Below are 24,466 nucleotides of genomic sequence, written 5' to 3' on the forward strand. Positions count from 1 at the left end.
TGGTGATACGTCAGAAATCACAAAAGAAGTATTTCACAGGAAAAATGACATACCCCGAAAACATTCAAATCAAGAAAATCACAGGGGTACAGTGGATGGTCCTCCTTAAGGTACTGCATACTTGGCTTCCCCACTGGTAAATGCCTGTCTTCTACTAAGTTGTTGTCGTGCAGAGTGGCATTGCAGCTCTCTCCTTTTACAGAATAATTTCAGGTTCTAAAATTGAGACATTATTTCAGATTGTGAAGACTACAGAATAGTATAAAATACAATTTTAAAAGGGAAAATAATTCCATCAATTTAATGGAATGTGTAGGGTTTAAGTTATAACAACAAAAACAAAGTTGTAGTTTTTTAGGATTACTCTTATATAAATAAAGAGTGTGTCTATATTAAGAATTACTGGCTTTATGAATATTAAATAAGAAGGCTGGGCATGGTGGATCATGCCTGTAATCCCAGCACTTTGGGAGGCCAAGGCAGACGGATCACCTGAGGTCAGGAGTTCAAGACCAGCCTGGCCAATTTGGTGAAACCCTGTCTGTACTAAAAATACAAAAATTAGCCGGGTGTGGCGACGCATGCCTGTAATCCCAGCTACTCAGGAGGCTGAGGCAGCAGAATTGCTTGAACTCGGGAGACGGAGGTTGCAGTGAGCTGAGATCATGCCACTGCACTCCATCCTGACAGAACAAGACTCCATGTTGAAAAAAAAAAAATTAAGACAACCACAGATGTAAGGATTTGCAATTAGAAAGCTTGAAGGGAAATTTTTGGAACTTCTAGGTCAACCTAAATTTATAGATAGGGAAGCAGCTTTGAAGAGGAACATTTGCACTTCTGAAATAATACTGTGATTTGGACTGTCAGACATTGTGATATATTGGCATCAGCACACCTCTGTTAATTATAAACTTACCTATTCTCAGTGCCTTGTTAACTGTTGAAATAGGACTTGACATTTGTTGTTCTTCCTCTTCTGTTATTCATTTATTCACTCATTTCGTAATTAATTACTTCCTAGTGCCCGATAGTTTTCTAGGTACTGAATAAACAAAAATCCTGTTGTCATAGTTATGTTTTTGTGGAAAGAACAACCTGGTAGACTATCGTGAAAAATAAATGAGTTAGTATACATAAAACACAGCCCATGAGATAGAGTCTGTAATTATCCTTTATTTATTTATTTATTTATTTATTTAGAGAATGGATCCGATTCTGTTGTCCAGGCCGGAGTTCAGTGGCTGGATCATTGCTCACTGTAACCTCAAAACACCTGGCCTCAAGTGATCCCCCAACCTCGGCCTTCCAAAGTGCTGGGATTAAAGGCATGAGCCACTGTACTGGGATTAAAGCAATGAGGCTATTGCTCCTGTTTTAAAGATGAGGAAACTGAAAGTACAGAGAGGAAAGTGACTTGCTCAGGATCACACAGCCAATAAGTGGCAGAGCAGTCTAGGCAGTCTAGGCCTGAAGGCATTATTCTTTCTTTCTGTTCTGCATCAAAAACCGTAGGCAGGAATGGTAAAAAGACTGAAAGAGCCAAGCAACATGGGTACCTGAATAGTGGGAAAACACCTATGAGGACTGCTAGGAATTTTAGGCAGCCCTTTAAAGGCGTTGGGCAACAATTTGAACCTGACTCATGAGTCAGTTAATCCTCTGCAACATTTTTTTTTTTTTCTAGAGAATACAATGGATAAAGCAATGACCTTTGTGACATGTAAACCTGTATTTGAATCCTTTCCTCTCCATTTAATTTTGCAAGGTCACCTTTTCTTCATTAGAAAGAAATTTTATCCCAAAGAGATTATCATGAGGCTCAAATAATATAGGTGGAAGCCCTTTGGGTTTAAAAAAAGCCTTTTCTGTCATTTCTGGGTATCTCCCGTCAAAGTGATTTTAGTAATTGTTTACCTCTCTGGCTCTTTGTGAGAAAACAAATTGTAGGAAGAAATGGAGGATGGCATTGGGTAGGATGCTTAGTTCTAGTTCTACCACCTCCTTAGGTCTTTTTTTGTCCCCCAAGACTATAGCATTTCTGTGTTCTCTTGAACCTGTAAGATTTATGAGTAATCTGTACAATATAAAGTATGAAATCTCTGCCATTGTGGCACAAAAGTAGCCATAGAAAATGTATAAATGAACGGGCATGCTGTTCTCCAGTAAAACTACATTTATAGAAATAGGCAGCCTTCTCCAATTTTAGTTTGCTCACTCCTTTCCTATAGAACTCAGGTTTATCATAAAATGTTACACATTATTCCTTTGAATAAATTGTTTACTTAATACTTTTTAAATTTGGACATTTTCTAGGACATTCTATTTTATTTTTAACTTGTGTTATACTGCAGTGAATGTCTTCCTGTGTGTAGCATTTTGTTTGTGTATGTGTGACAGACAATATCTATAAAAGTAGCTCTTAAGAACTCTGGAAACACTGTCAGACTGCTTCCTCAAACGGCAGAGGTGGGAGGGAGCATCGGCCTAACCCTACCTGGCCTGCCTTACCAGCATGCAACCAAGGGGAAGAGAGTAGGATCAAGAGCCAGTGCCAGAGAGAAATACATAGTACAACTTTATGGAGTTTAGGTTGCATCCTATAAAGTTACCACGTTAGACCATTTTTGATCTACCAAAGTAGAAGTTTTACATAGTTTGTATAAAATTTTATTAACCTTTTCACACAACACACCCTCTCATATTGCTGCCCAACAATGTCCTGGACTTTGTTTCCATGGTCATCATCTTGAGTTGGGTTTTAGCAGGGACTTGAGTAGTTGGGAACTGAACTCATGCTGGTGAAGCCATTCTTCACTAGAAGTAGACATATGGGCTTCAGAATATCATGAACGACCAGCGGGGTACAGTGGCTCACACCTGTAATCCCAGCACTTTGGGAGGCTGAAGGAGGCAGATCACCTCAGGTCAGGAGTTTGAGACCAGCCTGGCCAACATGGTGAAACCCCATCTCTACTAAAAATACAAAAATTAGCCAGGCCTGGTAGCACACGCCTGTAGTCCCAGCTACTCAGGAGGCTGAGGCAGGAGAATCGCTTGAACCTGGGAGGCAGAGGTTGCAGTGAGCCGAGATCTCGCCAGTGTACTCTAGCCTGGGCAACAGAGTGAGACTCTTGTCTGAAAAAAATAGAGTATCATGAATATCACCAAAGATAAAAGCAAGATGTGGACATGAGTAGCCCAGAGTAACTTTTCCTGTGCTATATAACATAGTGAGTGGTGATTCCCACGATTCGAGTCCAGTTTTTCTGGATTCTAAAGCCATACATTTTTAACTCTTCCCCTAAATATGATTTGAATTCAGAGAGTCATGCAATAAGGTAATTTTAACTTTAAGTGTAGTTTAGCCCACACATTTCTCTAAACTGGGGATTGGCAAACTACAAACCTCTTTTTGTAAGTAAAGTTTTATTGGAACACAGCCTAGCTCACTCATTTATGTATTCCCTTTGCACCTTTTAGGTTGAGTAGTTGTGACTGAGGTTTTCTAGCCTGCAAGCCTAAAATATTTACTATCTAGTCCTTGAAAAAGAAGTTTGCCACCCTCCACAAACAAGTGAAATAATGTGTATTAGAGTAGAGCAGGAGTCCACAAACTACACCCTCTGGAGCCAAAACCACCCTACTGTCTGTTTTGTAAATAAAAGTTTTATAGAAACATAGTTGACCCCTGTGCCAATTTGTTTGAGTCTTGCTTTTGACGGCTTTTTTGCTACAAGGGCAGAGTTGAACAGTTGCACGAGAACTAAGTGGCCTGCAAAGCCTAATGGTCTTTGCTGTCTGGCCATTATACGAAGTGTTTACCAAACCCTGCATTTGATCATGGAATCCCAGAATGTTTATACCTTCGAGGATATTTTTTTCTACTTTCCTTATTTTATAGGCGAGAGAACTAAAGCCTAGTAAAATCTTGCCCAAGGTTCTACAAATAGTCTTTTCTATTAAATTAAGTCAGAGCCTGAAATTGTCTGTGCCCAAGTCTCTCCTCAGAAATTTAGCACGGCATTTTCCCTTTCTGTCTCTCACATGCTACACAGTCATCCTGGATCATGTGCCCCGCCTCCATGAGGAGATATTCTAACATGAGGGCGACTAGGCTCTGGAGCCAGGGCATCTTAGTTCAAATCCTGGATCTGTTAAAAATAATAGTTATTTTTCAGTTCTAACACTGAAATAAGACAAAAGGCCATATTAGTGAAATAAAGTGTAAAGAATATATTTAATACTCCGGTTACTTTAGCCCCTTCATGATCAGAATATGCTAATAAATTGAGAGATTGACAGAAAAAAAGGATTCTGTTTCACTGTGGCTCACACCTGTAATCTCAGCACTTTGGGAGGCAGAGGCGGGTGGATCACTTGTCTGGAGTTCAAGACCAGCCTGGCCAACATGGCAAAACCCCGTCTCTACTAAAAAATACAAAAATTAGCCAGGCGTGGTGGCGAGCACCTTTAATCCCAGCTACTCGGGAGGTTGAGGCAAGAGAATCGCTTGAACCTGGGAGGTGCAAGTTGCAGTGAGCCAAGATCACACCACTGCACTCCAGCCTGGGCGACACAGCAAGACTCCATCCCTGGAAAAAAAAAAAGTTCATCATTTGTTCTTGTAGTTTCCTAGTGTGGCCCTTGTCTCAGTGGAAAATTGTAGTGTGATAGACTGAGGAGAATTCTGTTTCTGCCACTTAACAGCCCTGTTGCCTTGGTAGGAGCTCCTTATCTCTGAGCTGAGCTCCTTTTGTCCTTGGTAAAATGTGGTTATTATCATCTGCATCCTCATAGTCTTGTAAGGATCGTGAAGTCACTTTTGAAAAATGCCTTGAATATGCCAGATGCTCTGTTTTCTTTGTTTTTTGTTTTGTTTTGTTTTGTTTCCCTTGGCCTTCATTCCTGGAAGTGTTTTGTTATATACATTTTGTTTGGTGGCCAACAATGCTAACCACAGAAAAGTTTGTATCTCTTCTTTTTCTAGAAAAATTCTTAGAGTGTAACCTCTGGGGGTGAAGTTTTTGACTGGCACAGGGTGAAAAGGGGCACATTTACTGTGAATGAGAGCCATGGAAATGGACCTGAAATTTGAAGACAGATTTTACTTGGTTTTCTTTTCCCTTATTTGTTTGCAGTATAAAGAAGAGGGCAGCAAGGTGACCACTTACTGCAACGAGACAATGACTGGGTGGGTGCATGATGTGTTGGGCCGGAACTGGGCTTGTTTCACCGGAAAGAAGGTGGGAACTGCCTCTGAGAATGTGTATGTGACCACAGCACACCTTAAGAATTCTCAGGAAAAGTGAGTTGCTACAAGTGAGACATACGTTTAGTTTTGTTTTATAGTATATATGAATATGTGTGTACATTTTTGGAATTTTAGTTTGATTATACAAAGTATCTTTGGCTTAGAAATATTAGGCATGCTATGTAAAACCTTACTGGAAAAATAAATTGACCAATATTATTGAGAGTATTTTTTCAAAGTATTCCAAAAGTAATGGACCAATGATTACTTTAAATGAAATCATGTAATGGACCACAGAATTGCAAATTATTAATAAAGAAAAGCCATTTTGCTTGTTGCCATGTAATAACATGTTGCATGATACAAGTAGACACGTATGTTTATGCTGCAACAAGTGTAGGTGATACTAATTGGGCAACTTTTAAACAAGACCATAAATAACTGAAATCAAAGTTCTTAGTATTTATGCAGCCTGTTGGTTTGCGAGGGCTGCCATAACAAAGTACCACAGACTGGGTGGCTTAAGGAAGGTTGTTTTTTCACAGTTTTGGAGGCTAGAAGTCCAAGATTGAGGTGTTGTCAGGTCTGGTTTCTTCCAAGGCCACGCTCTTTGGCTTGCAGATGTCTGCTTGCTTACTGAGCCCCTAAACAGTCTTTTCTGACTGTCCTAACATCCTCTTCTTATAAGGACATCCGTCATATTGGATTGCGGCCCACCCATATGACCTAATTTTACCTTAATTACCTCTTTAAAGCTCTGTCTCCAAATACAGTCATATGGCTGTGATACAGGGGGTTAGAATTTCAACATATGAATTTTGGGGGGACACAATTCAGACTATAAACTGCAGTTAATGTTTACTGTTAAATTAAATCTATAACTAAACCACACAAACAGGAGATTTCAAATAAGACTTTATTAGTTTTGGAAGGAAGAGATAAAATGTTGTTACCTTTTCTGTTTTATGTAGTTGTAAAAGCCACTAAAAATGTACATGTACAAATCATCCCAAGCCAGGCAACACTAGCAATGAATGACTGCAGTACAGAGGTAAGAGAGATGATTTAAAGGAGAATGAATTGTCTGCAAAGGTGCTGAGCAAGATCTAGACTAATTCATCCCCTTCATTTTGAGTTTAGGTTTTAAATAGCTTTATTTGGCTTGATCCTAGAGCTACACATTTACTTTTAACTTGTTTACTTTGTACCCTATCATTTAGGATATGCTATGTACTATTGTACTCTATTTGATATTCCAAACATTGTCTCATTTAGTGAAGAAGCTCCCAACTGGAGTGCTCAGAACCTACATTGCCTCACCTGTGAAATGAGCATGTGGGATTGAATTGCCTTTGAGGTCTCTTTCAGCTCTTAATGATCTGTTATCCCATAGTAAGGTACATTATTTTTAATCTCGCTGGATCTTAAACCCCAAAAATAATAGTATTTAAGACGTAGGATGCTATCTTGTCATTACTTTAATGCGCATATCAACACACGAGGTTTTGCTAGATGTTATGATAAAGCAAGGGAAACAGCAGGCTGCTGCTCCTCAAATATCTGCAGTCAATGAAATATTGACTCTCGTTGTGGGAAAATATCTCAAAAGTATTTTATTTACAATTTAAAATATATTCTTTTGCCTAAAGAAACAATGAAATAGCTATAACTTGTTTTCGTTATTGTGTTAGTGTAGTCATACATATGATACAGTTTTATAATCTGCTTGATAAAGGTACCTCTCTGGTTTTTTCACACTTCGCAACAAGTGGGAAAGAACTTCGACAAAAACATTAAAACGTTATCAACCTGGTTGCACATTTTTCTCATTATTTTCAATGCTCTTAGGTTTCTAGACCGTATCAAAATTCTCTGTCTACACACATGATTTATAAGAGAAAGGAAAGTTTGCAGTATGCCTAAAATGTTCCTCAGGTTAATTATATCTTGTTTTGCATAGTTGAATGTTTATGGAAGTCTTAGATAGTGAGTCACTCTGAAACCACGGACTCTTTTTTAATAGTAATAATATGGTGAGTTCTATAATTCCTAGCGTCTAGCACACAGGTATGATAAATGTTTTAATTAAGTGAATAATCAGCTTCCTGAATTTTTCTGCTTTGTAAATATGCTCTTTGTGTGTTAAGTCTATTTACATATGTATCCAAGCATTTGGCACAAGGTAAACCAATGTGGCTCAGATTTTAATGTTAGTGTGAATCACTTGGGGATCTTGTTAAAAAAAAAAAATGGAGATTCTGATTCAGGTGATCTGGGCTGAGTACTTACAGTATGCATTTCTAATAAACTTCCAGGTGTTGCTGCTGATATTGGTTCAAGAACTAAATTCTGAGTAACAAGTATAAACCAAACGTCCATAAAGTATAATTTCTTTTAGTGTCATATGGTTATAATGCTTGCATGTTGTATATATGTTACATACAAGTTTTGCTGTTCTCTTTTTTCTTACTAAAATGGTTATAAAGGTACACTGTAGAAACTATAGGGGGTAGGGGAAAGCTGGGCATCTCATGCCACCACTCAGAGGTAACCATGTTTGGCATTTTAAAAAATGCATTTATAGTGTGTGTGCGTGCATGTGTGTGTGAGTGTGTGTGTGCATACATGTATACGTATATATTATACATATACACTAATATACATAAAATATACATATATTACTGTGCAAAAGTTGATACATTGATTATGATTATGTATAAACTTTGATATCTTCTCATATTTAATATAGTTGTGAGCACTCTTCCATATCATTAAATAACTTTCTAGACATTTTTAGTGAATATATTATATAGAAAATGAAATATCATTAATCAGTCCCTTATCTTAGAATATTTATTTCAGTTATTTACAGTCTATTAGTAGTTTAAAAGTACTTCATGGAAAATCCTTATACATGCATCTTAGTTAACTTGAACTTTTATTTTTAGAGAAGACATGCCAGGCTATTCTAGGCTATTGATACATATTGCCAATTACCTTCCTGAAAGATTGTACCACTTTCCACTTAGGCACAGAGTGTGAATGCCTGTTTTAATTACTCTGTTTACATCACTAAAGACTATATCTGAAATGATCTCATTTTTGGGGACAGGTATTCTAATAGGCTCTACAAATATGATCACAACTTTGTGAAAGCTATCAATGCCATTCAGAAGTCTTGGACTGCAACTACATACATGGAATATGAGACTCTTACCCTGGGAGATATGATTAGGAGAAGTGGTGGCCACAGTCGAAAAATCCCAAGGTAATAAAGCACACATTTTATTTTTAAATTATTATTATTATACTTTAGGTTTTAGGGTACATGTGCACAATGTGCAGGTTTGTTACATATGTATCCATGTGCCACGTTGGTGTGCTGCACCCATTAACTTGTCATTTAGCATTAGGTATATCTCCTAATGCTGTCCCTCCCCCCTCCCCCCACCCCACAACAGTCCCCGGAGTGTGATGTTCCCCTTCCTGTGTCCATGTGTTCTCATTGTTCAATTCCCACCTATGAGTGAGAACATGATAAACCACACATTTTATCATTAATAAAAATATGAATGCTGAATACCATCCTCCCACCTAACCAGTCCTACTGGTGTTGCTCGCCATTTTATTGGTCTTCCCAGTTGTAACTTTTTATGTGATCTGTTAACGATCTTTATCTCCTATTAATACATATTCTGTCACTCTCCAAGTCCTATTTATGAGTTTTACTTTCACATGTCTGTTGTTTCCATTTCCCCCTTTCCATTTTCTACACTCTGGCATGCAGCTTTGTCCTGTTTCCCCCATGCTATGGATAAGCCTCCTGCCTGTAACCACCTGAGAGGTTCTTCTGCCTGCTGCATAAAGAAAGACCATGGCAATATAGTAGAGAAAGAGCTTAAGAGACACTAGGCTGGCCACGCCACGTGGGGGGTGGAGTTCATTTTCAAATTATCTTGTCCAAAGCTTATAGGTAGGGGTTTTTCAAAGGCAGCTTGGGGGAAGGGGTGGGGGTGGCCAGGTAACAGATGCTTGCTGCTGATTGGTTAGGGTGGGTGAAATCACAGAGTTGAAGCTGTCCTCCTGTGGGCTGAATTGCTTCTAGGTGGGGCCATAGGAGTGGGGTTGCTGGGTCCAGGTAGAGCCATGGGTGTCAGACACGCAAAAATAAAATAAAATAAAAACCCTGAAAAGATATTTCAAAAAGCCAGTCTTAGGTTCTACAATAATGATGTTATTTGCTGGAGTAATTGATGGAGTTGCATGTCTTAATAACCTCTGGAATAATGGCTGACAATCTCTCAAGTCTGCGCCTTAGCTGGGCTCAGGTTCCTCTCCTCCCCACAGCCTGACTGCCTCCATTAGCTTCACAAAAGTGGCTGGGTTTCAGGGCAAGGCCCACTGTCATTTAAACTATAGCCGAAATGACTTCCAAAGTTAGCTTGGCCCAATAGCACAGGAATATTTAAGTGGAAGGCAAGATGGGGGATGGGTTAGCTCAGATCTTTTTCACTCTCATAATTTTCTCACTGGTATAATTTTTGCAAAGGCGGTTTCATGCCTGCTGTCTCTTTGGTCGCTACCTCTCCCGGTTCCCATTCTTAGCTGTTTTATGAAATGCTTCTAGTTTCATCCTCTTATACCAAGTTCTGGGAGACTGATTTGAGTAATAATAAAACTCCAGTTGCCCATACAGCCGGCTCTGCATGAATTAAACTCATTTTCTATTGCAATTTCCCTGTCTTGATAATCAGCTCTGTGTAGGCCGTGAGGAAGGAGAACCCGTTGGGTGATTACGGGACTGTGTTACTGCCCACTACCTAATGGATAAATTTAGCCTGGTATCCAAACCCATCTAATTATGACCATAACTATATTTATCACCTTGCTCTGCTTTCAAACGATATGATACACAATGAATGAAAACTTTCATTTTTCATCTTCATTTGTGCTGTTCCCTTGGCCTCAAATAGCCCTCAACTTGCCTACAGTAACTGTAAAATTTGCCACCTAAAAAAATCTCAAAATCCTCTCTATGTTTTGATGTCCAGCAAAAAAAAACCAAAAAAAACAAAAAAAAAAACAGTATAGCTCTACTACTCTCAACCAGAGGTGGCATTTTTCATCTTTACCCATATGCCCCATGTTATATTTCTTAGTTTGGGAAATTATATCATAATACTTTGAATCTGTCTAGTCAGAAATTTAGGTAATTAAAAAAAATTATTTCTCCAAAACTATAGCTGGATCTATCTTAGGATCTACATCTATCTAATATAGTTCCTTAACATTTGTTAAATGGCCACAGATAAGTCCTGTAATGCCATACTTTGCTTTAAGATCATGTGACTAAGGGGTGAGGAATTGGAAAGCAATGGGGAGCTAGCAGAATTTGAAAAATTATATACGTAGGTTATTTTTCCTTAATACATTGAAATATCCTCAAATTCTCAGAGAATACAATGTTTAATCCTCTAATATGTGTAGAGTTCATGGCTCAAATTTGTATTATTTGAATAGGCTACTAATTGATTAATATTACTCAACTAAAACACTTTGAAATGTGAGAGTTCCCTTATCCACCTCGCAGGCATATGACAGAGGTGTGGCTCCTCACACCTTTGGTTGCCCACTGCCCTGCCACCCAAACCCCTAGGGGGAGCATGCGGAGGGGCAGGTGCAGAGGCCGTAGGGGGTGCTTTTGGGCTCTGGCCCCACAGCATTGTCTAGGAGTGGATGTTGGAGACTCCCGAAGCCCAATTGGGCATGTGTTACAGTGTGCTCTTTCAGCTTTGCCGTCTGCAGATGGCTTGTGTTAATCAGGTCATTAGACCCCATGACTTAATTGCAAGGACAGGGGGCCAATGTGACAGCCTAAGTTTTTGCTCAGTGTACCAGAAGAATCGGATCACAAGTGGGCTGGAAGGATGAGCGCAAGGTTTTATTGAGTGGTGGAGGTGGCTCTCCGCGAGACGACTCTCAGTCAGAGAAGGGGGATGGAGGGGAAAGGTGTTCTTCCGCTGGAGTCCACTTGTTCCTGTTTTCCTCTGGGTTCAGACACCTCTTCCCTCCTTGTCTGCTGTGCTACCCCACCGCTCTCCGCAGCTCTGTGCCGCTCTGTTTCTCTGCTCCTCTGGATGTTCAGCTCCTTGTGTCTGTGCCCGCTAAAATCTTGGGTTTATATGGGGGAAGGATGGGGGGCGTGGCGGGCCAAAAGGCACCTTTTTGGGTGTGAAAACAGAAATGCCTGTCTTCACTTAGGGCCTTGGGTCTTCAGGCCTGAGGGTGGGGCCTTTGCTGAGGAACTGCCCTCTTCTACCCAGTATTTCCCTGTCTCCTGTCCATATCAACATTACTAACTTTTTCATCTGCAGACAATAACGCTAAGGTGTGGCATTTTTCAACTGTAAGATATGTGAAGGTTTTTCCTATCCAACTGATGGCATCCTCCCATAATTCTACCCCTTTCTTAAAAGAATCTTTTGCAGTATTTCTCAAAGTTTATTCTAGGGAATTTCTGGTCTGTGAGATGCTCTAGTTAATCAAAATTGGAAAACGGAGCATATCATATCCCCTTCTCAGATTCACTAAAGTGAAGTCCTAATGTCTCTTAATGTATCTGTATGAGACAGGAAGCTGAAATCTATTCAACAACAAAAATCCAAACAAGCATCAAGAGGAGGAGTGTTAGCACTTGAGCCTAGGGAGACTGTGGCTCCTGCCTGAAAGATGGGAGCCTCAGTCACAGCTGCTTTACCATGTGTCATATGCCATGTTTCTGAGGACTCCTGCTAAAGCTTTCTTCTCCCTCCAGCCAACCACTTTTGTTTTAGACAAGGGCTGGGTTTATGAAGGACTGTTTCCATGACTAAAGCTTTATAGAAGGTTTAAGATAAGGAGATGGAATTGAGTGAAGAAGGAAATATGAAAGCAGATATTATAGTCTGGCTGCCTGATTTTCACTAGCATTTTTGTATATAAATTAGTTCTGTTCTAAGAATCCAGTGATGTAATAGAAACTCTCAAAGATTCTTAACCTGAGATATAGGGAGTCTTTGAAACTGCTGAAATTACAGACAACATGTATTGTTTATGAGCATTTCTGAATCTAGAGCTTTCACTAGATTTGTAAAGAATGTGGGCCAAAAGATTAAGAGCCAATCATGTATCTTGTATTCAAAATGTTTGTAATTCTCACCTTTTTATCCCCCAAACTCCTCTTGCTCTCTCTTCATTTTCACAGTGTTACTGGAAAGGGGTCCTGATCCAGACCCCAAGAGAGGGCTCTTGGATCTTGTGCAAGAAAGAATTTAGGGCGAGTCCTCAGTGCAAAGTGAAAGCAAGTTTATTAAGAAAGTAAAGGAATAAAAGAATGGCTACTCCATAGACAGAGCGACCCCGAGGGCAGCTGGTTGTCCATTTTTATGGTTATTTCTTGATTATATGCTAAACAAGGGATGGATTATTCATGCCTCCCCTTTTTAGAACATACAGGGTAACTTCCTGACGTTGTCATGGCATTCTTTTTTTTTTTTTTTTAAGACAGAGTCTCACTGTGTTGCCCAGGCTGGAGTGCGATAAAGCAATCTCGGCTCACTGCAACCTCTGCCTCCTGGATTTAAATGATTCTCCTGCCTCAGCCTCCCAAGTAGCTGGGATTACAGGCGTGACCTACCACGCCCAGCCAATTTTTGTATTTTTAGTTGAAACAGGGTTTTGCCATGTTGGCCAGGCTGGTCTTGAATTCCTGACTTCAAGTGATCTGTCCACCTCAGCCTCCCAAAGTGCTGAGATTACAAGGCCTGGCCTGTCATGGCATTCTTAAACTGTCATGGTGCTGGTGGGAGTGTAGCAGTGAGAAAGACCAGAGGTCACTCTCATCGCCATCTTGGTTTTGGTGGGTTTTAGCTGGCTTCTTTACTGCAGCCTGTCTGTTCTATCAGCAAGGTCTTTATGACCTGAGTCTTGTGCTGACCTCCTATCTCATTCTATGACTTAGAATGCCTTAACTGTCTGGGAATGCAACCCAGTAGGTCTCAGCCTCATCTTACCCAGATCCTATTCAAGATGGAGTTGCTCTGGGTCAAACACCTTTGACAGCATCATTAAGCCTCAGTTCTCACACTGTTTTTGTTTTGTTTGTGTGTGCAATGATGGGCAAATCTCTGCCTTCTAGGATGGTAGAAAAAAGGAACTTAATATTGAAATGACTGTTTTGTGCCAGATAATTGCTTTAAACTGTATCAGCATCTTATTTAGTCCTGTTAATGAGATGGATGTTATCTTCATAACAGCTGCCATTTTATTAAGGACTTATCAGAGAAAGGCACTGTTCTAAGCACTTGTTGCCCATTATTACATTGAATTTTCATAACAACCCTTTGAAGTAAGCATGATTATACCCACTTTAATAGAAGTGAACCGTAGTTTCGTAATGTTAGGTTCCTTGCCAAATGTTATACAGATAGTGATAAAATCATATGCCCTGAAATTACATTATGCTGCCAGACTTAAATTTCTTTTTTATCCTTTATATTAGTATATTCTTAGGTTTAAACAAGACAACTAGTTAACACATACTGGATTTTGTCCACAGTTCCTGACTCATAACTCCCATAGCCCTTGTCGCTATCTTTTAACATTGGGGCACATTAGGCCTCAGAAGTAGGCCTCAGAAAACAGAATCTCTCTCTCTCTCTGATCTTCTTCTGCCCCCCTCTCACCTGCCCAGGGCAGCACCCTAATCTTCCCCTGCCTTTCTGATCTTGGGTCATAAGACCTTCATTTCCAAAGATGTCCTGTGTCATACCCTAAAGGAGGGAACGCTGCACAGAGAGAGGCTCAGAAGAATCTGGACAGGCCTTGCTGTGTTTACATCATACCCTTTATGTCCAGTCACATCTCTACATGGTTGTCAATTGTGCCTATTTAATGAAGTCTCCATATAAGGCTTACAAGGACAGGGTGCAGAGAGCTTCCAGATAGCTGAACACGTGGAAGTTCCTGGAGGGTGGTGTGCTCAGGGAGGGCATGGAAGCTGTGTGCCCCTTCCCCCATACCTTGCCCTACTCATTTCTTCATCTGTTTCCTTTGTAGTATCTTTTATAATAAACCACTAAACATTAGTTAGTATTTCTCTGAGTTCTGTGAGTCACTCTAGCAAATTAATTGAACCCAAGGAGGGTGTCATAGGATCCCCACATTATAGCTGGTTGGTCAGAAGCACAGGTAAACAACCTAGGGCTTTCAATTGGCATTGAAAGTAGGGGGCAGTTTTGTAGGACAGAGCCCTCAGCCTGTGAGATCTGATGCCATCTCCAGGTACACAGTGTCAAAACTGGATTGGAGGACACCCAGCTAGTATTCACTGTGAAATTGGTTGCTTGCTTGATTTGTGGGGAGAAACCCACATGCATTTGATCACAGAAGTCTTTTGTGTTGATAGTTGATAGTGTTCAGTGAGAGAATTAAAAAAAAAATTGAGTTTCTTCTTCAACATACTCTCTCAGTGTGAAACCACAGAAACTATTTCCATTCAAAGATGGAAATAGTTTGTTTGCATCTTAGTTTTTATTTATACATCTTAGAAGAAATGTCCAACCTTTGTTTTTTCTCTCACCCTATATATAAAATTACCTATGAGGCATAGATTTTTATGATCCTTGATTATTTAGACTTTGTCCAAATTGTGTGTTTTATAGCATTACTGTAACTTCTATTTGTTATAGTAATCTTTGTGTATATTATGTCTCTTAACATTGTCTTCCATATTGTTAATGACCATCTGATATTTATCCCTGTATCATGTATATCTTCAACCAATGTGACTGGCTTAGGAGAAAAAATTAGTGAACAATTAACTAGCGTTTCTCTAGTCTATACAATTGTCAGGGTTACAATCGATATTTTTGAATAAATCATTGTTGTTTTTCTCTTTGTTTCATCTCAGTTCCATTTTGTCATGTATTCTTTTTTTTTTTTTTTTTTTTTTTTGAGACAGAGTCTTGCTCTGTCACCCAGGCTGGAGTGCAGTGGTGCAATCTCGGCTCACTGCAAGCTCCACTTCCTGGGTTCATGCCATTCTCCTGCCTCAGCCTCCCGAGTAGCTGGGACTACAGGCACCTGCCACCACGCCCAGCTAATTTTTTTTTTGTATTTTTAGTAGGGACGGGGTTTCACTGTGTTAGCCAGGATGGTCTCAATCTCCTGACCTCGTGATCCGCCCTCCTTGACCTCCCAATGCTGGAATTACAGGCGGGAGCCACCGCGCCTGGCCCCTTGTCATGTATTCTTAACCTGTGTTATATCTAAGAGATCTAAGAGAAGTTGTGAGAGACAGGACCATTTGTGGATAGGCACAGAGGGCATGAAGTAGCCCAGAAGAATCTTTGCCATTGACTAAGTTTTAGCCTAGTAAAAAACATCTGGTAACCACTGAAAAACTAGAACAGTGTGATACGACAATGCCCAGTTGAATAAGAAATTCAAATAGTTTATAGTAACAAAAAATAATTTTTACCACATTGTGACTGTAGTGCCCTAAAAAAAATTTGAAGAAGCAGAGAGAGAGGAAGTGAGTTTTCGCTGGGGGTTGGTGAGTGGAGGCTATTTTATGAGCAGTTTTAAAAATTAGAAGTTAGGAAAAAACTCTTAGGGGAGTTTTTAGTGGTGAGCAAGAGGCACTTGAGGTTATAGGAGCAGCAGCATAAAGATATAGAACAGAGAGGCCATTTGGCAGTCTTGGGGAAACTCCAAGAAGCCGAATGTGTCTAAAGCTGTGGTTCTCTCTCTCTTTCTGTGTGTGTGTGTGTGTGTGTGTGTGTGTGTGTGTGCATGTGTATGTATGTGTGAAATCGCTAATACAGAGAAGCTGTTAGAACAATTTTCTCACTTCCCATAAATGTCTGTTCATTCATGGGCCTAGGCAACTCTCCTTTGTGTGTTTTACAGCCCAACACTATCATATAAGATGTGGTTCTATAATGAAACAGTTTTATCTGTTGTTTATGGAGCTAGTTAGCCTGTGTTATGCTTATGTTACTGGTTGAGGGTGTCCAGGTTCTTGGCTTCTTGAACAAAGAATTGGACAAAACACACAAATGAGGCAAGGAAAGAATGAAGCAACAAAAGCAGAGATTTATTGAAAATGAAAGCACACTCCACAGGATGGGAGTGGGCCTAAGTAAATGACTCAAGGCCCTGGTTACAGAATTTTCTGGGGTTTCAGTACCCTCTAGAGGTTTCCCATTGGTTATCTGGTGTATGCCCTATGTAAATGAAGAGGGTGGAGTAAAGTTACAAAGTCATTTACTCAGTATGGGCCCTGTGTTAATGGAGAGGATGTTACTCCTGGGGGTTGTGGCCCATGTAAACGGAGAGGATGAAGCCATTCACATTCCTGCCATTGCTGAAGTGTTTCCATTTTATTTAGTTCTAGGAAGTCAGTGTGAATTGGCCTTATGTTCCCTGCCTCCAGAACCTATTCTCCTGCCTCACATAGACCCTTTTTTCCCTTTGCCAACTTCACTTCTTTTAAAGCCACCCCACTACCAATGTGTCTGTCTCCTAAGTCAAACATCAGTGATTCCTCTGTTTTCTCTAAACCCTTATGTCTTCTACTTCTCATCTCTTTCTTGGTCAAAAATCTTTCAAAAATGAGTAAGAATGCAGCTATTCAGGTAAACTAAAAATAACATCACAGTGATATACAAAACCAGTGTCATTTCACAAGGGAAAATTATCAATACTAGATCCTGAAAAAGAAACAGTGAATGAAAGCCATTTACACAACTCGGTTGTATAATTGACACATTGAATCACTCATAGAACAGGTGCTCTTTGGGTCTGAATCTAGATCCTAGCTAGTCTGGTAGCTGAAATCATAGAATTATAATAGAGTTTAGGAAATCATCCTCAAAGGAAAGATTATATGTTGATATCAAATGTATATTTCCTTTCTAGGCCCAAACCTGCACCACTGACTGCTGAAATACAGCAAAAGATTTTGCATTTGCCAACATCTTGGGACTGGAGAAATGTTCATGGTATCAATTTTGTCAGTCCTGTTCGAAACCAAGGTAAAAAATAAGTCTAAGTTTTTTATTAATTTGTTCTGAACTATTTATTGAACAGTTGCTCTGTGTGATGGATTTCGGGGATACCTAGATGGAATGGGCATGATCCCCTTATTACAGAAATAGAAAACAGGTGGCCTATGAATTATTCTTTCCTTTTATATCCATGACAAACTTTGGTAAAAAATTCTCTTTTCTACTGAGCTTAGCATTTCTTCAGTACTCTTCTCGATATATTTTCCAGGTAGCTAGTGACAATCAGAGTGATATGTAAGACAAACTCATTTGCCCTCCTAGTAGGAAAGATTCTAGTAGAAGCAAAGAATTGTTCACCATTCTGCAAGTGGTTTGTTGGAATCTTTCTTTGCTACCTGTCCCTCTATTCCCCCACCCCCATTAATTTAGTTGTTAATTATTACATGAACCCATAAAATAAATCCTTAAATTATTTTCCTGGTAGATTTTTTGAGCTATGTAAGGACCTTTCAATTAACTTTACATTAGAATACGATATGTGATGGTAAGTATTAACCCAGCTTCCTAAGAGATGGCGTGAGGGCAGAGCCCAGGTTCATGAAAAGTATTCTTATCATTGAATTTTAACAGTTATTTTTAGAAATTTGATACAATGTGAGTTGATTTCATAACATGTCCTCTAACTGCACTTGATAGCAAATTATGTTGTTATCCTGAGTTTTAGCCAACAATGACTTGGAGAATCTACGCAATACTCAGTTTTATTACTTGTAAGCTCATTTTGAAGATAATACTACCCATGGCTGATTTGTTACTATAAAATAGGTTTAGTATTTGCTGTCTGGAAACATTCTGATTAGTGTCTCCTGGGAGGAATATAAATTTATAGTACCCAAAGATAAACTATTGTTTCCCTTTCCTAAACTTTTAGTGATAGTCTCTGCCATGTCTCATTTTCGTCACTTGCCCTCCAAGCTCCCATCTCACTGAATTCTTGCAGTGTTCTGAATGTTGAGAGCCCCAAGTAGGTCTTATAACAGCCAATGAGCAACATTTCTGTTTTTCATCAGACACCAAGGGTCTCATCTCTTTACTTTTCTACCAGTTATTCTGGGCTCTTCAGCTCTAAAGAAAGTATAGGTCCTGAAATCTTTCCCTACCTTCTCAATTTCCTGGGGAGGGCTTCTTTGGAAAGTGGGATTGGAAATAAGATAAATTTGAAGATAATTGAGAAATGAATGGAAAGTGAAATTGAAGGGTCCATGTTAAGAGATTGCAAGATACGCTATCACCAAACAGATTTTTTATGCCTATTTGAGAGGATTAATTAATAGTGCATATCATGTGTTGACTTGATCATTGAGGTCCTGGCACATGATTAGCATTGGCATGATATAGTGTGAGCTACTGATACTATAGTGTTGCTTCTGGTGTTGTTACCAGAACATCTAAAATATGTTAGGATTTTTTTAATGGCAGAGGAAATAAAGACTAATATGACATAGTCCTTGTCCTAGTGATTTACAGTTTAGCAAGACATACAAGCAAAACATTAAAGTAAAACATGATAACTACTTTAATAAAGCATTTTTTAAATTCATTGGTAACATAAGAGAAGGTAGAAAAGTTTAGCAAACCCTTCCCAAAAGATATGATTGACAAGTTATATGAGAGAATAATTCAGGGAAAGGAAATTCAGCTTTCTAAAGCCAAATTATTTGACATTGGTTTTCATATAGCTTGGTAAAAGCTATTATTTTCTCCAATGTTCTTTATTCTTTGACTGTTATAAGTATGATTTGTACAGAGAAATGGCATTTCAAAACAGAGGGCTTTGATGGATTAATTGCTTTTGAATTGATCCGTCATCTACTTGTCAGGTACTTGAGAAAATAATGTACTTAAAGATTCCTCTTTTGACTTTCTTTTGGTATTCTATACTGTAAGTTGGGGAAAAAAGTATTTTCTCTTCCTGCTAATTGGGCTACTTGAAAATTCCCACAAACTTTGCCAATACCAGTGTTCTGTATAACCCAGAATTCAGAATTAGCTGCAATTAAGGGAATTCACAGCTTTTCTGTAGTCAGAGAGCAAATTGAAATTAAAGAAAAAAGAAATAGTGGAAGGACAAATGAGGCTTTACCTTTACACTGGAAAACAGATTTAAGAACAAGCCTTATAGCTAGATTTATTAATACTTTGAGGTATGAGATGGAAGAGAAGCTTAGAAATAGGGCAGAATGGGCTATCTTTGTTCTTCTCCCAGCTATGCTGTTTTTATTTATTATTGTATTTTTAAGAGAGAAGGGAATTGTCTTTCGTGGGTCACATTAATTAGGAAATACAGAGTGTTTTCATAATGCGTAAAGTCTAGTCCATTTAAGTCTTGTTTCAAAATGCTGTTTATATTATTTGAGCAGGAAGGCAGAGACCTTAAACTGCTCCACCCAATTCATTTTACACAAAAGATTAAAAAGAAGAAAACAGTGTCAAAAGGTCAAGCGCCCAGTGTTGCACAACTAATGATAGGCAAAACAAGAGAGGAGGGGAAAAAGAATCCTGACTCCTGACTCCTGACTCCTGACTCCTAGTTCAGCGTGTTCTTCACTGTTAGAAGCTGCTGCTGAACATAGTTATACCATATGAAAATAACACTATCTATTTGAGATTGTAGAAATTTGATTACTGCAGAGCTCTGGCTGGGCTAGACTCACTTCTTATTCTTTATTGCATTGCAGTATTCTTAAGAGATAAATGGCTCTTTTAGAATCAGATTGGCCTTGGCTGTTGAAATGAGGCGTTAATTACCTTGGTAGCTGACACATTCTTACAAGTCAGGGGCTTGATGAAGGTTATCTTCTTCCCTTGTTCCTGTGATTGCTCTGTAAATAGAACACATTCAGAGCCCTTGAATACACTTGCGGCCTGTGCCTCCCACAGTGATCGATGGTCAGATAATGAGAGTTTAATGACCAGTACTGAGAGAGATTATTTCCATGGCTGCTATGGGCCAAGAAAGCTGGGTGGTCAGAAAGGGACCCTTTCCAGACTCTCCTGGGATGTGTTATTTCTTTGGCATTGGTTTCCTTTCATGAGGCACCAAGGTGTATTTGTAAGTTGTGCAGTGTTGCACAACTAATGAGGGGCAAAACAAGAAAGGAGGAAAAAAAAGTATCCTCACTCCTAGTTCAGTGTGTTCTTCACTGTTGGAAGATACTGCTGAACATAGTTATATGTTCAGTGTACAATGTACAATGTTCTTTGACATTCCATTATTTGAAGGATGGGTCCTATGGATAGTATCATCTGCATGGTTTTGAAAACAAAAGATAAAAGCTAATTTTGCTCTGTCTAGTAACTATGAGACAGGGAGAGAAAATCTGAATATTTGTTAAAGTAGACACAGCCCCATAAATTGTGCCTTAGGAGACAGTAAGGCACTTGTCCCTGCTATCTATTATCTGTGTGTCCTTGGACAGCTCATTGCTTCTTTCTGAGCCACCGTTATATGTTATCAAGTGAGCAGGTTGTGTACTAGATGAATTCACAGGACCTTCTTCCAAGTGCTTTTCTGATCTTCATAATTTAGATAATCTCTCAGTAGCAAAACAGTGTACAATATGGTCAATCTGAGATTTTTAGGGGGAGAATTTTAGGGAACATCACAAATGGTAGTAGTTAAAAGGAAATAGGGCTCACAGACTGACTTCTGTCTATAACTTCACATGGTAGAAGGGATGAGAGTTCTCTCTGGAGCCTTTTGTATTAGGTCACTAATTCCAAAGGCCCCACCTCCTAAGACCATCACTTTCGGGATTGGGGTTTTAACATGATTTTGGAGGGACATAAACCTTCATCTCATTGCATTAGAGATATTTGAAAGCTCAGCTCACATGTGTTCCTCCACAGTATTCTCCCAACCTGATGGCTTTGAATGTTGTAGACATAAATCCTTTCATCATTATCAAGAATATTGCCAAAAGCTTCTCAGAAATTATGAGGGTTTTTTTAGTTTCTAAAATATTCTCAAAGAAAGTCCCATGTACTAATGTTTGCCTTTTGATGAAAAAGGATGAAATCTTAATGATTGCCTTAATAAGCTCAACAATGCTTGTTAGTTGAGTCTTCTTATTGTGCTGATTCTTATAAACAACAACATTCATTATAAACATTAATGTATGTGATTCACTAAGGTTTTTGCATGATTCTCTGTGAGGCTTCAGATGTCTCTTGGATTATGTATCTTTTTTTCATCGCCAGCATCCTGTGGCAGCTGCTACTCATTTGCTTCTGTGGGTATGCTAGAAGCGAGAATCCGTATACTAACCAACAATTCTCAGACCCCAATCCTAAGCCCTCAGGAGGTTGTGTCTTGTAGCCAGTATGCTCAAGGTAAGTGTTGCATTTCAGACACCATTTATGAGCTATTTACCTGTGTGCAGCTGGCTGTTGTTTGCAAAGGCAAAAGGATAATGCAGTAGAGAGAGCACAGTGTCTATAGTCAGAAAATCTGGGTGCAAGTCTGGCCCTATCACTTATTAATGGATGGTTTCTCATGGAATTCACTGTACCATCCAGCAAAATGTCAATAGTTACTATGCATTGAGTGAGCTCTGCCTATTACATGTATTGCCTAACAATGCTCAAAACTCTGAGAAGTAGTAAGTATAATCCCTATTTATGGACGGGGAACAGGAACAAAGAAATTTTTCTAATTTGAAGGTCTCACAGCTTTTAGCATTGGAGTTTCACTTCTAATCATCGTCTCCAAAACCCAACTTTTATTAAAACCATACTAACACTGGTTTCTCTCTGGGAGAATTTTAAAATTCTGTACTTAGGGCTGGGTGCAGTGGCTCATGCCTATAACCCCAGCACTTTGGGAGGCTGAGATGGATGAATCTCTTGAGTCCTAGAGTTTGAGACTAGCCTGGGCAACACGGCGAAACCCCATCTCTATTAAAAATACAAAAAATTAGCTGGGCGTGGTGGCGTGTGCTCGTAGTCCCAGCTATTCAGGAGGCGGAGGTGTAAGAATCACCTGAGCCCAGGAGGTCAAGGCTGCAGTGAGCCGATATCATGCCACTGCACTCCAGCCTGGGCAACTGGAGTGAGGCCCTGTTATGAAAAAAAAAATCTGTACTTAGGCTTTCAGATCAGGCTGTATGTGATGTATGTCGAAAACACAGCTATAATTGATTGAGGGAGAAATGTTACCATTTTAAAGGTTTATGCTGTCAAGCCCAGATTTGGCCACTAGGAATTTCTCAGCTCACCAGTGAAACTGCTGATGAGTGATTATTTGCCAGTGAGCCTTTCATTCTTTCTAAAATATGTAATACTAGTTGTGACTTGTAGGCTATAGGGGCTATAATATATCAAGACAATCTTTATCCTCATGAAGCTTATAGTTAAGTGAGAGATAGAGATTAAATAATTATAACAACAGTGTGAAGAACAGTGAAGAAAAAGTACAGAGTTATGATATATATAATAGGGCCAGAACTGCATGAGGAAGGTAGGAAAGACATTTCGGCAAGAGGTTGTCAGGGAAAAAACTTGCTTGAGAAAGAGCCAAGGTGTGGGGTCTGGCTGCTTAGCAATGACCGTAATACCTAACTTTTGCTATTTTTACATGAAGTAACTAATTTAACCCTATGAGGAAAGTACTACTACCATCTAGATTTTACAGGTAAGTAAGTAGAGATATAGAGAAGTTAAACTCTTCACACAGCTTTGGCTTTAAACCTATGTAGGCTTCAGAGCCTCCCCACTTAACCACTTTGCCATAGCTACATCCATATTAGGTGCTAAGTAGATATCTGTTAAGTAGAAGGAGGATGAAAGGATAGTTAGCTAGCTGGAAAATGGATGGATGAATGAAGTGATGCTTAAGCTAAGAACAACTTTCAGGGGTAACATGCAAAGAATAATAGAGCAAAGAAGAAAAAATAGAAAATGGGATAATCCTTTTTCTACTAAGGGGTAACATGTGTGTTATTCATCTTCAGGCTGTGAAGGTGGCTTCCCATACCTCACTGCAGGAAAGTACGCCCAAGATTTTGGGCTGGTGGAAGAAGCTTGCTTCCCCTACACAGGCACTGATTCTCCATGCAAAATGAAGGAAGACTGCTTTCGTTATTACTCCTCTGAGTACCACTATGTGGGAGGTTTCTATGGAGGCTGCAATGAAGCCCTGATGAAGCTTGAGTTGGTCCATCATGGGCCCATGGCAGTTGCTTTTGAAGTATATGATGACTTCCTCCACTACGAGAAGGGGATCTACCACCACACTGGTCTAAGAGACCCTTTCAACCCCTTTGAGCTGACTAATCATGCTGTTCTGCTTGTGGGCTATGGCACTGACTCAGCCTCCGGGATGGATTACTGGATTGTTAAAAACAGCTGGGGCACCGGCTGGGGTGAGGATGGCTACTTCCGGATCCGCAGAGGAACGGATGAGTGTGCAATTGAGAGCATAGCAGTGGCAGCCACACCAATTCCTAAATTGTAGGGTATGCCTCCCAGTATTTCATAATGATCTGCATCAGTTGTAAAAGGGAATTGATATATTCACGGACTGGAGACTTTCAGCAGCAGTTTCAGAAGCTTACAAATAGATTTCCATGAAGATTTTTGTCTTTAGAATTAAAACTGCCCTTAATTTTAATATACCTTTCAGTCGGCCACTGGCCATTTTTTTCTAAGTATTCAATTAAGTGGGAATTTTCTGGAAGATGATCAGCTAGGAAGTAATAGCGTTTGCTTAATCATTTGTAATTCAAACAGATGCTATATTTTTTAAAATCAATGTGAAAACATAGACTTATTTTTAAATTGTACCAATCACAAGAAAATAATGGCAATAATTATCAAAACTTTTAAAATAAATACTCATATTTTTAAAATAAAATTTTAAAAATAACTGCATTATAGAGTTTATGTTTACTTCAGGGAATTTTTATCACTGACTCAGTAAGATTCACTTATGTTACCTATGTAAGCACTTATTTAAGGAGGAAAAGCATTTGAAGATATTTCAATTAAAAACAAAACTATGAACCTTTGTGACAGGGAGATATACTCAGATAGTGCCTAGTGAATCCTAAAATTATCTTTGGATGTTTAATGATCCAGAGACCTCAGAGAAAAGAAATAAGAG

The 24,466-nt window shown here is 39.3% G+C and overlaps 1 protein-coding gene across 1 annotated transcript in view; it reads left to right on the forward strand.

Annotated features, from left to right (window-relative positions):
• Positions 1–24,234, forward strand: part of CTSC (cathepsin C) — a 51,066-nt gene extending 26,832 nt beyond the window's left edge. Inside the window, exons 3-7 of the mRNA XM_003254513.3 lie at positions 5,142–5,308; positions 8,367–8,522; positions 17,216–17,331; positions 21,565–21,696; positions 23,316–24,234. Of these exons, the coding sequence (XP_003254561.2) occupies positions 5,142–5,308; positions 8,367–8,522; positions 17,216–17,331; positions 21,565–21,696; positions 23,316–23,818 (1,074 nt within the window). The 3' untranslated portion in view covers positions 23,819–24,234. The remainder of the gene's footprint in view (positions 1–5,141; positions 5,309–8,366; positions 8,523–17,215; positions 17,332–21,564; positions 21,697–23,315) is intronic.
• Positions 24,235–24,466: the final 232 nt, after the last annotated feature.

The sequence above is a fragment of the Nomascus leucogenys genome, chromosome 15 (genome assembly GCF_006542625.1).
Source record: "Nomascus leucogenys isolate Asia chromosome 15, Asia_NLE_v1, whole genome shotgun sequence".
NCBI classification, from domain to species: Eukaryota; Metazoa; Chordata; class Mammalia; order Primates; family Hylobatidae; genus Nomascus; species Nomascus leucogenys.